A 13,285-nucleotide genomic window follows, 5' to 3' on the forward strand; every position below is an offset into this window, starting at 1 on the left:
CTGCAAGAGGCTATAGATGGCAGGTGCCTATGCATGTCCAGAGATCCCCCCGGAGAGGGTCAGCCCTTGTGTAATGCTTCTGGCAGAAACTGGGCTGAAAAGCCTGGTCCTGGTGCTCGGGGAGGAGAGGATGGGACTAGCTTTTGCTCCAGGGGTTTTGGGGATAGAAGGCTCTTTCTAATCCCTCTCTCCAGCAGCTCCTCCCTGGGCTCCGTCCATGAAGCCCCTAGACTCAAGTACCTTGCCAGGGCAGCCCCTGTTGCCTACAGGCTCCCCGGCTGCCTGCAGTGAGGGCTGGGGGTCCCTGTCCCTGTGGAGCAACAATGGGGCGTCGCAGGGGGGGGTCTGCTACTGCTACTGCTTTAGTTTAGTTTAACGGAAGTGTTTTTATTTGGGTTCTGTGACAATAAAGCTGCTGCCTTTGGCACTGTCCCCCTCATCTCTCCTGCCCCCTGTCTGAGTCCCTCCTGCCCCTGCACCCTGCTCCCCTTTGACCGCCTGGGGAGGGTCCCTGGGGCTCCTGCCCTCCTCCTCTGCTGCTGGAGGTGACCCAGAGCCCCATCCCTTGGTTTTTGGGGTTGGGGGGAACCTCAGGAGAGTGGGAAAGTGTCAGGGGGTTGTTGCGCTGCTTGCTCAGGGCTCCATCGCCATGGCAGTGCTGGGCCGTAGCCTCTGCCCCTTGGGGGGGACCCTCGATGCCCCCTCTGGGGGGGTGGGTGTGGGGTGGTTGTTAGGGCCCTGCAAGGGGGCGGCCCTGCCGCCCGCCCCCCGCCCCTTTTCGGGGCTGCTGCCTCCCGCGGTCCGGAGCGCTGCCGGCCGCCGGCCGCCAGGGGGCGCTGTGCAGCGGGGCAGCGAGAGGCGCATTGGCGCCAGAGCGTCGCGGCGGGCCAAGATGGCGGCGGGCGTGAAGGTGGTGGAGCTGGTGGTGCGGCAGGTGGAGCCGCTCCAGGGGCAGCTGGAGCAGGTGGGGCCGGTCCGGGGGTGCTGTGTGGGTCGGTCCTGCCCGGCCGGGGCTGTTGTGGGGGCGATGTGTGTGAGCGGCGTGGGCCGTGGGTCTGGGGGATGATGTTGGGGCCTGGCAGGGCTGGGAGGGCAGAGTGGCCTGTGGAGGCTGGAGGCGGTGTGTGGGAGCGGGCTGGACTGGGGGGCCTGGGGGGGAATGAGTGTGGCCAGAGTGGGCGCGGGGAAGGGGATGTTTGAGACCATGGTGGGCTGGGAGGAGTGGGGGAGAGTTACTGGACCGGGCTGGCGTGTGGGGAGTGGGGAGGGATGTGTGGGGGCAGAGTGGGCTGTTGGAACTGGGAAAGACGATGTGGGGAAGGTGACAATGGGGGTCCCTGGCAGTGGCCTGGAGAGCTCATTGCCTCTTGTGGGGATGGGGTAGAGTCGGTGCCAGCCCCAAGGAGCGATGGTGTCCCAGCCCCCTTCCTAGGGGTCCCGTGGGTTCCCCCCAGGAGGCAAAGGCAGCAGATTGTTGCTGCCAGATTATTTTGTCGGTGGGAACACGGAGCACAATGATCAGCCGCGGGGCTGGGGGGTGCCCGTGTATGGGGACAATACCGGGACACCCCAATGCCCTTGGGGGTGTTGGCATGTGTGTGTGAGCAGTGACAGGGTGCTGGGGTGTTTTTGTGGGTAGGGGGTTCCCTAACTATTACCGGCTAGCAGTGGTGACAGGAGGTGGCAGGGACATTGCCCTGCCCTGCCCCCCGGGTATTATAGGGGGCTGCGCTGGGTGCTCCTTGCCCCTCATGCTCGGCCCCGTAACAACTTGGGCATAGGGTGGCCATGGTGAGGGCCGGGCAGGGTGGCCTGGGAACATCGCATGGGCCTGGACAGCCTGGGGGTTGTGAGATTCCCGGGGCTGTGTGTGGGGCAGCGGTCTGGTGGGTGAAGGCTCCTTGCGAGTGGGGGACACCCCGTGGGGCTGGGCCTGCCGAACACTTGCACACCGCAGAGCAGGCCCTGAGGTGGGTGGATACGGGGTCCTGTGTGCCCCCGGTGTGTGTGGGGCCCAGAGCCTTTTCGCCCCCTAGCCAGGGCTTGCAGGCTGCGTGCTCCCACCGCCGACTGTCTCCCCCCTCCAGGCTCCCTGCCCCTCTGGGGTACACTGTGTGGGCCAGGCTCCCACAGACCCCCTGGGTGCCCTGGAGTCTCCCTGAGCTGCGAGGGGAACCTGCCCAGAGCAGGGAGTGGGGGGTGCCAGTGGGACCCTACTGCCGCCCTCTCCTTCGGAAAGGGAGCGCCCCTCGATGGGAGCACGGGTGGGAGCGGTTCACGGCGGTGTGGAGCGATGGCAGGGGCAGCCGCCGCTCTCACAGCGCCCTGGGCACGAGCAGCAGTGTCTGCAATGGGGGAAACTCTTCCCAAGCAGGGGGTGATGGCGGTGCTGGGACTGTGTGGGGTGGTGCAGGGGCTGGCAGAGAAAAGGGGGATTCCTCTTTCTGTGGGGACTGGGGGTGCACTGGAAGTGGGAGGGGGTGATGGGCATCCCTGCAGCGAAGGGACTGAAGTTGTCGCTGTCCCGGTGCAGGCCTTGGCTGGAGGGGACTGGGGAACCTGGGAACCCTGGGGAAGCCCAGCTCTCAGCTCTGGGGCAGTGGCGGGCTGAAAGGCTCCAAGCAGCGTTAGTGGGGGGGGCTGCCCCCAGCCGAGCCTGAGCCCCCATCTTTGCCCCCGCAGCATGAGTGCATCTCCCTCCGTGGGTTCCGTTTCCCCACAGCAGACCCCTTGGGTTGTGCTGGGCACAGGCACTGCAAGGGGCAGCTCCTGGAGCAGGAAGGAGCCGACTGTCCCCCAGTCCCTGCGGGAAGCGGCCCCTTTCCCTGAGGGCAGGTCATGCCAATGCACAGGGCGCCGTGGCTGGAAGCAGAGCTGGGGCACTCGGGCAGGTGCCTGCCCCTGCCTGCGTCCCCGAGACAAGAGTCCCCAAAGGCCTGAGACCCTGGGGTGAATATTTTCCTTCCTGGGCAACTTGGTAGCAGCTTAAATTCAGAATGACTGATGGACCTGTCTTGTTTTCTCTCCCCTTCTTCCAGACTGACCAGTGCACGAAGCTGCAGGGATTCCTGGTCTTCCACAGCTTTGGGGGCGGCACCAGCTCCAGCTTTACCTCCCTGCTCATGGAGGCCCTCTGCCTCAAGGACAGCAAGATGTCCAGGCTGGAGTTTTCCATCTGCCGAGTCCTGCAGGCCTCCACAGCCGTGGTGTTGCCCTACAACTCCATCCTGAACACCCATTCGAGCCTGGCGCGCTCATGGTGGACAACGAGGCCACAACAGGACGTTGAGAGGCTCACCTGCTGCAACCGTAGTAGGTTGATAGAGCAAATCGTGTCCTCAGCCACAGCCTCCCTGTACTTCGGTGGGGCGCTGAACGCTGGCTGAGCCAAGTGAGCGATCCTGGGCGAGGATGAACGAGCAGACAGGGAAGGGTGACGTTGTAGAGGGTGCCAGCCACAGGCTGCCTGAGCAGGGAGAACAAGCGGGTGAGGCCATCGACAGACAGGTTGGAGCAGCCCCATGTCCACAGGAACCGGGTCCTCATGGGGGGCTTCAGAGAGCCCTGCTGGAGGGGCAGCACAGCGGGACAACAAGCAGTCCAGGAGGCCCCTCAGAGCGTCGATGAGAACATCCTCCTCCAAGTGACCGAGGAGCCAACGAGGAGGAGAGGAGCTCTGCTGAGCTCATCTGCACCAGCGAGGAGGGGCTCTTGGAGATGTGGAGGGCAAAGGCTCGATGTGGAGCATGAAGGGGACGTGTGAGGTGGGTCCATGTGGGTCTCTGGGACGCGTGCTCAGCAACGGCAGTGCCCGTGGGGCAGCAGCCTTGTGTGTTTCTTGGAGGAGCTGCTGGTGGTGCCCCCGTGCAGGGGCTGAAGAGGAAGGAGCTGCCTGTGTCCTCTGGAGGTTTCGCTGGGGTCTGGAGCTCTACAGAAGCAGGAGAGGGGCCACGGGCAGCGGCTCCTGCCGACACAGCGAGGGCAGCCGCTCGTGCAGGATGGTGGAAACGGCCTCCTGCCTCCCCACTGGGCAAGAGCCAGGTCTGAGGCAGAGCGGTCGTGGGGCACACAGGCAGAAGGGAAAGCAGCAGCATCACCTCCTTCTGAACCGTCAGCTGATGTTGATTGACAAGGTCACGCACTTGTCCTACCATCACAGATTTCCTTCTAATCTTTCGAGTTTTATTTCAAAAGTACCGGGACCTCCCCGGGCGGCTCCCAAAGGCGTCCATGTCTGCCAGCTTCGGTGGTAGGACCCAGTTCAGGATGTCCCTCTAGAGCAGGACTAGGATGAAGATGGCGATCTCCAGGAAGGCAAGGAACAGAAAAAGTGTCCTGTGGGACAGGAGAGGGGTCAGGCAGAGCTGGGGCAAATTTGTCTCAGCTCTTTCCAACCAGCCAGCGTGAACGCCACCGTGGGACCTTTCCCCATGCTGGGCGCAACACTGCCCCTGCTCAGGACTGGAGTGAGGGGCCCAGGCATCTCTCTCGGCTCTAATGAACGTCTCCCTCGTGGGCCCCCAAATCCCTCCCTGTGTGCCCCCCCACTAGGAAGAGAATAAATACTGCAACGTTCCATCCCAGGCAAGTTCCCGAGATGCATAATGCCCTTGGCCCACTGGCACGAGCATCCCACTGCCCATGGAAGAGCCCCGGCACCCCAAGCCCCCAGGGCAACTCACCGCAGCCAAGAGGTGATCTGATGCCTCCTTGACACCCGCCGCTCCTCCTACAGACCAAGGCACACAGAGAGATGTGTTAGGGTGTGCGAGGCGGCCGAGGCTTGGGGGCTCAGATCCCCTCCCTTGTCCTCCTTAAGATGAGTGCTCCCCCGTGCCCTGGGCACTGTGCAGACCCTTCCCTCCCCAAGGCCCACAGCGGGGTTGTCTGTCCTACCAGCCGCACAGCCACCATCTCCTGCATCAGCGACTCCCCTGTGCCCTCTGCCTGTGCTGTCTTCCTCCTGCTACAGACACCGTGGGGTTCAGGGCTGTGAGAAGAGACCTCGGCCGGCATGGTGACCCCCCCGGGTGGCCGCTAGGGTGCTGCCCAGCCTCTGCTGGGGCTGGCACCGGGCACCCTAGCAAGCCCTTACTGCATGGACCCACCTCCCCACCCTGTCCCACCCCAGGCCTTATGGGCATGGAGGAGAGCCTGGGAGCTGCCCAGAGTTGTGCAGAGCTGCTTCCAGAAGTCCTGAGTTGCTCAGAGAGTTTTTGAGGTGCTCAGGAGAAGACAAAGGGATCTCCAGAGCAGGCGGGAGGAGCGGACAGGAGCCAGAAAGATGTCTGCAGTGGCAGACACCTGCCCAAAGCTGCTCAGCACCCTCCACCCCGCTGCCCCAGGTTTCACTCAGGGCCCCGTTGCCACTCACAAAGCTGTTGGGTCTCGGAGGCATTCCCATCTCTCCTGGAGGTGCTGGAGCTTGTTCCTGAGCAGCTGGACAAGCAGAGGATGTGGTGAGGAGTCTGTGCCATGCCCACTCTGAGGGGCCTTCCCCCCACAAGCATGTGACCCCCCCGTCCCTCCTGTCCTCAGTACCTTAATGACCTCAACCTGCTCCTTAACAGCTGTAACCAGTTCTGCGCACTGACGCCACTGCAAAGCAAGCGGGACACACTGCAGGGAGCCATGGTGTGAAAGGGCACCCCCAGTCAGTCCCCAGGGCACTGGGAGGTGAGGGCAGGGCCAGGGCGTGCTGGGAGGGAAGAGGGAACAGGAACGTCTGTCTCCAGGAGGGGCAGGGGGTGGAGGAGGCCCCCCATGACACCAGCTGGGGCCCAGTGCCAGAGTATCCAGCAACCCCCTCCAGCCCATGCCTGGCAGGCCGTTACACGCGGCTTCCCCTGACACACAAGGGAGGGTCACTCATCCCACCCCCTTCCCAAAGCCATGCTGCTGTGCCTGCCGACCCACATCAGGCTCCCCTCTGCAGCACAGCCACAGCCAGGAGCCTGGGGGACGTCCAGAGGCCCAAGCCCTCCATCACGGATGCCCTATCCCGGAGTAAATCTCCTCCCCAGCCACACCACTGACTGTGGCTGCTGGGCTGTGTGGACCCAGCACTGGCACCCCGTTCCCTGACCCTTTCAGCACACGCCTCCTTTTCCCCTCTACCTTCTGCGCCACTTGCAGGCTCGCGGCTGCTTCCATCATTGCCACATGGACGTGGGCCTGCAGGAGAGGAGGGGAAGAGGAGCTGCCGTCAGGGCACCCGGGCACTGCCACGAGTGCACTGCCCTTGGCATTATCCCCTCCCAGACCCCCTCGGGCTCTGCCTTTGCCCTCGCGTCCCCTTTCCTTCCCCGGCCCTGCAGGCGCGAGGGGCAGGCAGAGGGAGGGACCCCCAGGCCCAGCTCTGGGCACGCTCCACATCTGGACATGGTCCCGAGCAGGTGGCTCTCGCTGACCCTGCTTCAGCAGGGCCATTGGACAAGGCCAGATGATCTCCAGAGGCCCCTTCCAGCCTCAACCAGCCTGTGATTCTGTGAGCTGACCTTCATCTGGGCCACCAGCCCCTCCAGCCGCTGCAGCTCCTGGCAGTTGTTCTCGAAACACTGCGCCACAACACGGTTCTGGAAGAGGAGCCGGACACAGGCACTCAGCCCCTGGCACAGCCACAGGAGCCGCAGCTGGGGCCAGGGCAGAGGAGGGGACACTGACCTTCTGGCTGAGCTCCTGCATGGTTTCCTGCAGCTCCTGCTGCTTCTTCCCCTGCGTGGGGAAAGGAAGGGTCAGGGGCTCAGCGCTCGCAGCTGCAGCCCCTGGGGACAAGGGCAGCACTGCACACCTACCAGGCACTGCAGCAGCTCCTTGTGCCTTTTGGTCTCGGCAGAACAGCGCACCAGGCGCTCCCGGAGCTTGCGGAGCTCTTCCTTAGCCACTTCGGTCTGCATGGCTGCACCTGCGCGTCGGGAGGCAGCAGGGTGTGAGGGGCAGAGCCACGTGCCCTATCGGCAGGGACAGTGGCAGGGATGCTGCCCTACCCAGACACACAATCGTACACGGACACGCGGGTGCGCTTAGAGGAATGCACCCCCCGCACAGCTGAGCACAGCCACGCCACCCTGCTCACCTGTAGCTGTGCCCAGCACCGTGGGTGCTGCCACAGGTGCAGTCGTACGCGCGTGGGCACAGCCACGCACGACCTTGTGCTCCCCAAGCACAGGAGTACCCACGCTCTCTCACGCACCAGGCATGGCCACACACATGCACAGTCGGGGCTGCCGAGGGCTGGCATGGGAGCCTCCCCCAGAGAGGGGCACCGTCGGCCGTCTGCACACTCACACCTGCACCCCCCACCCCAAGCAGCGGTCCTGTGCACGCGTGCGCACTAGTTCTGTGCCCGGCTCGGCCTGCGCCAGCTGTGTGCTGAGCACGTGGCAGGAGGTGGTGGAGGGCATCAGGGACCGCTGAGGAGAGAAGGAGCTTCCCCTGGCCTGCTTTGCTGGGTGCCCGTGGGCCCCTCCTGCTGGCAGGGCTGCCCTGCCCTGGGGCCTCTGCGACACCTCCAGTGTCACCGTCCTGCCCTGTGAGGTCTCAACACACCTGCCCCGGCACCCCTTTCCTTTGGCTTCCCACGCACCCCAGCAGCACAGGCGTCCTCCTCGCCTGCCCTGCTACGGACCAGGCTTGCTGCCTTCCCCCATTGCTCACAGCCGCTGGCTGTGGGGACCACGGGGATGCTCTGCCCTCACCCTCCACTCCTGCGTCGGGAGCCTTCCACTGCACGGCAGACACAGGACAGCACCTTGGCGAGGACCCTCCAAACTCCTGCCCAGCAGCACTGAGCTTCTGCTCCAGATGCTCCTCAGCCCCCGGGAGCAGCCCTCTTTATACCCGCTCGGGCACCCGTGTCACAGGCGCACGGTGACACCGACGGCCACAGCTGCCCACTGTGACACGGCCGTCACCTCCCTGGGGCTGGCACCAGGACTGACGTGGGGCCCAGCCTTCCCAGTTACCGGGGAAACAGGGCACCACTCTCAGCACCCACTTATCGCTGGCAGAGCAGACGCTCTGGGGCCTGACTGAGGCGCCAGCAGAGATTCTGTGCAGAGCTGCTCACAACTTGCAAGCAGCGAGGAGCAACTGCAGCTTATTAGGTGAGGAGCGGCTCCTGGTGTTCAAGCGCTGTGGCTTCAAACCCTGCACAAACGGCTGCCCTCGCTGTGTCGGCAGGAGCCGCTGCCCGTGGCCCCTCTCCTGCTTCTGTACAGCTCCAGCCCCCAGCACAACTTCCAGTAGGACGCAGGCAGCTCCTTCCTCTTCAGCGCCCACCCAGGAACACCACCACCAGCTCCTCCACGAAACACGCAAGGCTGCTGCCCCACGGGCACTGCCGCTGCTGAGCACGTGTCCCAGAGACCCACACGGACCCACCTCGTGCTGGCCGCTCCAGACCCATGCTCACTGCAAACACGCAGCACTTCCCTCTCCCTTTCCCAGTCCCTTTCTGTGATCTTTTCCTGTGCTACCAACCCTGTTCTGATGGAAAATACCAACCCCCGGCATGGCCCTCCTGCATTTTGGGGGCAAGAAATCACTCCTCCCAACATCCTCCTCTGTTTTTTGGTGGTGGAGTCAAAATCAACCTAGAATGACTCACAAAGAGACCGGAGATGGAAAGAGCAAAGGGGACCCTCCCATTGACCTTTACATACAGAGTGATTAGAAGTAAGACACATAATAATGTGCGAGCTAATAAAAGCACAACTGGATGAAGCACTAGATTCAAAGTTCCTGTTGCTCTCGGTGACCACCAAGTAAGGTATCCCACCCATGATGTTCTCCATCCTTTTTCACTCTTTCCGGAACATGGTGCATTTCTTTTGCATCATCATAATGAACTGTAATCGGGCTTCTTTGTCCACTGTCTTGAACTTGTTTCAGCTTTAGTGGGGCACTAAAGGAAGCTTCTGGCCAATGGAACCTGGTCCTGATGGGTGACTTCCACTACGCAGACATCTGCTGGAAGAACAAGACAGCAGCTCGCATGTCATCCACCAAATTTCTGGAATGGATAGAGGGCTGTTTCCTGATACAAACGTTAGATGTGCCAACCAGGAATGAGGTACTGCTGGTCTTGTTATTCACAAACCGAGAAAACCTGCTCTGTAGTATCTCGGTTAGTGAGAGCCTTGGCTGCAGGGACCACAATATTGTGGAGTTCGGGGTCCTGCTGAGCGTGCTGAAGGTCAGCTCTAAGACAAGGGTTCTGGATCTTAGAAGAGCAAACCTCAGTGCACTCAGGGCTCAGCTGGGAGGGATTCGGTGGGAGGCTTCCATGGAATACAAAGGAGCTAGCGAGAGCTGGGAATTCTTCAAGAACTTTCTATTGGAAGCACAAAACCTGTTTATCCCCTACAAAGGAAAGGGAAGTCAGCGGAGCAAGAGGCCCCCTTGGCTCAACCGTGACCTCCTGGGTCTTCTCAAATCCAAAAGGGAAGCACAGCAGAGATGGAGAAGTGGAGGATTATCCGTTGAGAGCTACAAGAGCATTGCCAGAGTGTGCAGAGATGCAGTTAGAAAAGCAAAAGCCCAGCTCGAATTGAAACTGGCTGTAGATGTGAAAAATAACAAGAAAGGTTTCTTCAGGGGTGTCAACCATAAGCAGGAAAAGAAGGAAAACATACGACGAGACAAGATGACCTCCAGCGGTCCCTTCAAACCGCTGAGCCCCAGTGACGTGCAGAAAGTAGACTCCACAATCTGTAGGATTGTAAAGCAGGTATGTTTATTCAGCGCTGGGCAGCACGGGGGGTAGTCCCACCCAAGTCGTGCACGCCCCCGTGATAGTTTGTCTTGCATTTATACAGTAAAGCATTACATATACCTAAGATTTCCCAATACGCCTATACATATGCATGACATTTCCTCACTTCGTATTAAAATTAGCCAAAAAAAGTTATTGCCGTAGATCTTTCCCAACTGCGCTTGCGCAGTGCCTCCTCGTGGTGGTCGTCGGGGCACGTAAAGATGAAGGCTGACGGCTCCTCTTCATCACCGCTAGTAACCTTTTGGTTTTGCGCAGACTCAGTCACCTCTTGACACTTGTCCAAACTGCAAAGTAGGTTTTAGCTGGTTCTTGAGACAGTTTTCTATCCTTATCAGGAATTGCTCCTTCGCTGGTGGATTCCAGGCCTCCTTGCTAATTATTTTACACAGCGGCTAGAAAAGCGTTCCGCAACAATTACCTTTCAGCTGGATAAGCATTCAGCGATGGAACAGTTAACCTTTGGTATTGCATCTTAAAAGCCCCTTCCCCCTATCACCAGCCTGCGCAGCTCTGGGACGTGGGCAGAGGAGGGGACACCAGCCTTACTGCTGAGCATCTGCAGGGCATCGTGCGTGCCCTGGTGGTTCTCCTCCTGCATGCGGAAAGGAGAGCAGGGGCTCAGGGTCTGCAGAAACACCTCTTGGTCACCTGCAAGCGCTCCTCTCAGCCAGGAGCAGCCACCAGGCACCCGGGCACTCTCACGAGTGCACTCCCCTCCGCATTATGGCCCACACAGCTCCCCTCGGGCACTGCCTTCTCCCTCGTGCCCCCTCTCTTCTCCGGCCTCGCAGGCACCGGCCGGGGGGCGCCAGGCAGGGGCACCCTCAGGCCTAACTCTGCACACGGCCCACATCTGACCACCCTCTGCACCCAACACCCCCAGCGAGCACCACCTACCCACCCCTGCTCAACCACCCTCCTATAGGGTGCAGCAGCCAATCAGCGCCCTCCGGCCTTCTGCTCTACCAACGAGCAAGCAGCTCCTGCTGCAAGGGGCGTGGCCGCTCACACACCCATCATGGCTCCTCACAGCCGGCCCCGCCCCGTCGGCAGTGCTCCCGGGCCCCGAAGCGGCGGCAGTCACACCGGCCTCGCCCCCTCCTGGCTGCCCTCCCCCACGCCCCCCTCTGCTGCATTTGAGCCCTGCTCAGGCTCCTTTGCACGCCTTTCTGCCTTTGCTCGCTGGCGGGAGAGCAAACCTCTGCTACAGCACCGCTCTCGGGCCGAAACGGGAACCATCTCCAGCAGGAACCACTGGAAGGAGCAAACCGGCCTTGCCGGTGCTCGGTGCAACCGGCTGGATTTAGTTTTCCCTGTGAATTGTCCCCAGCTGCCTTGCTATGTTCTTCTGTGGTGTCACCACTCCCGGGTGGGGAGGCAACAAGTCCCCACCCTCAGCCTCCCCCCTGTTTGGTGGGAACAGCTCCCCACCATCGCCCTCCGCCCAGACTGTGGCAGGCAGAATAACTCCCTCCCATTGCCCAAATGCCTCGAAAATGCCCCCCAGCCACGCCGTACCCCAAGTAGGCTGACTTGCCCAGCATCATGAGTGTGGGGCCTGGCCAGGGACCGGGCCAGGGGGGTTCTGGAGGAAGCAGGACCTTGAGGGGACTAGGTACCTGGGGTACCTGAAAGGAGCGGGCTTTCTGGGGGCAACTGGCGGGATCGGGAGGGTCTGGGTAGGGGGAGCTGCGGGGGCTGGGGGTGTCTGGAGAGAACTGAGATGATGGGGTGCCTGCCGAGAAGTGAAGGCAATGGAGGGTGTGCAGGGGGGACCTGAGGAGAAGGAGGGAGGGACCGTGAGAGGAACTGAAGGGATTCGATGTGTCTGAAGAGGGGAGCTGAGGGGCCAGGGTCTGTGGGGGGGAACTGACGGGTGTGGGCTTTGACTGAAGCCTAGAGCATTACTAGGGGGAAGATGTGGATCTTCACGTCCCCCTTAGCGTGGGTCCCATGCGTACACCCCCTGGCAACAATAATCAGGGTGACACGGGAATGGCCACGCAGCTCCGCCCCGGTTGCGTCACAGGCATCCCACAAAGCCCGGCAAGTTGGTGCTCTCTGAGTGTGGCCTACATCTACATGCAGCCCAGCTCTAGGGGACACCGAGGGGGCTCAACCCCCTGCGGCTCTTCCCGAGTGACCTCCCCAGGGTGGCAGGCTGAAGCGTGGAGCACTTTGGCAGAAGGTGCCTTTGCTGCCTGCATACCTCTCGGAGAGCCGGGGGGGTGAGACGGACACCTGGAGGATGCTCTGCTGAATGTGGCTGGGTTAAAGAGCCCAACCTTCGGGTCGGGCTCTCTCCAAAGTGACTCAGAGAAGCAAGAAATTCTGCCAGCTCTCCCGTGGGACAATCTCCTTTGGGAAGGCCTGACAGTGCTCCTCGTGCTTGCTCCGGCGGAGCATCTCACCAAAGTGTCAATTTTGGTGGTAAACAAGCTACTTAAGGAGCGAATCCCACCCCCTTTACCTGGCAGGAGGCGCCACAGCTTCCTGAAGCAGAGCCAGAGACTCTGCCATAAGAGCGCTTTTTTGCCAAGGAACGCACGCTGTGGAGCCCTCCCGCCCCGGGGCCTGTGGGCACCCATCTCTTTTCCCCCAGCCCTTTCAGCACTCCCTCATTTTCCTGCTTAACCTCCTGCAGCCAGGACACCATGCGGGCACAGTGCTTTTCCACCTGCAAAACAACCGGCGTATCACCCTCGTCCCTCTCGATGCCTCTCGCTCTCTGCGCCTCATTTTCACCGGAGGCAGGCTCCAAAGTTCACAATGTCCAAGAACTGCTCCCACACAAAAGGTGCCAGCACTGAAAGCTATTGCTGGGCCTCAGCAGCCCTTGGCAGCCCTTTCACAGCCGCACCAGCAGTGGGGCTCTGCGCCTGCCTAGCCTCCCAAAACTCCACGCGTTCTCTCCCTCTCTGGCTCTCATTTTCACCAGAGACCATGGGTGTGTGCACGTGCACGGACGGCCACACCGCGTGGGCTCCAGCACAGGGCTCAAGCATCCATCCCCAACGGGATCCAGCATCCAGCCCCGAGGCGGAACCACAGCCCAGGAAGGGGAAACATAAAGAGCAGCCCTCTGCTCTAGGCCCCGCAGGCACTGGGCTTGCGGGCTCCCAAGAGCAATGGGGTCTCCCTCTTGCTCAGAGCGCAGCTGCGGCACGCGGGGGGACAGCAGGAGGAAGGGGTGGGGGCAGGGGGCAGGCAGGCAGTGACCCACGTGCTTCAGCTGCACCCTTGGAGCGGCTGCGTGCAGCGGCGCCGCGTTCAGGGCTTGGCAGGTCGGGTGGCTCCAGCCTCCACGCGACGGGGCCTTTGCCCTCGGAGGGCAAACCTGCGAGCGGCTGGAGAAGCTGGCAGGGAGCAGCCGGGGCCGTGCCGGGCGGTGGCTGTGGGGTCAGCAGGGGCGGGGCCCTGGGGACAGGGCCAGCGGCTACGAGATTGCTAGAACGAGACCCGTGGGAGCGACCGGCAACGGGGCCATGGGGAGCGCACCGCTGGGGA

General features: G+C 61.9%; 1 protein-coding gene across 3 annotated transcripts in view; it reads left to right on the forward strand.

Annotated features, from left to right (window-relative positions):
* Window positions 1-881: 881 nt before the first annotated feature.
* The window catches only part of LOC135317799 (tubulin alpha-1C chain-like), an 887,270-nt gene continuing 874,866 nt past the window's right edge, over window positions 882-13,285 (forward strand). For 2 of the 3 annotated variants that reach the window (XM_064474232.1, XM_064474231.1), the window contains exon 1: window positions 887-964. In XM_064474232.1, coding sequence (XP_064330302.1) covers window positions 893-964 — 72 coding nt within the window. In that variant the 5' untranslated portion in view covers window positions 887-892. Of the gene's footprint in view, window positions 965-3,038; window positions 3,767-13,285 lie in introns of those variants that run through there. The other variant, XM_064474230.1, reaches the window with a different exon arrangement.

The sequence above is a fragment of the Phalacrocorax carbo genome, chromosome 27 (assembly GCF_963921805.1).
Source record: "Phalacrocorax carbo chromosome 27, bPhaCar2.1, whole genome shotgun sequence".
NCBI classification, from domain to species: Eukaryota; Metazoa; Chordata; class Aves; order Suliformes; family Phalacrocoracidae; genus Phalacrocorax; species Phalacrocorax carbo.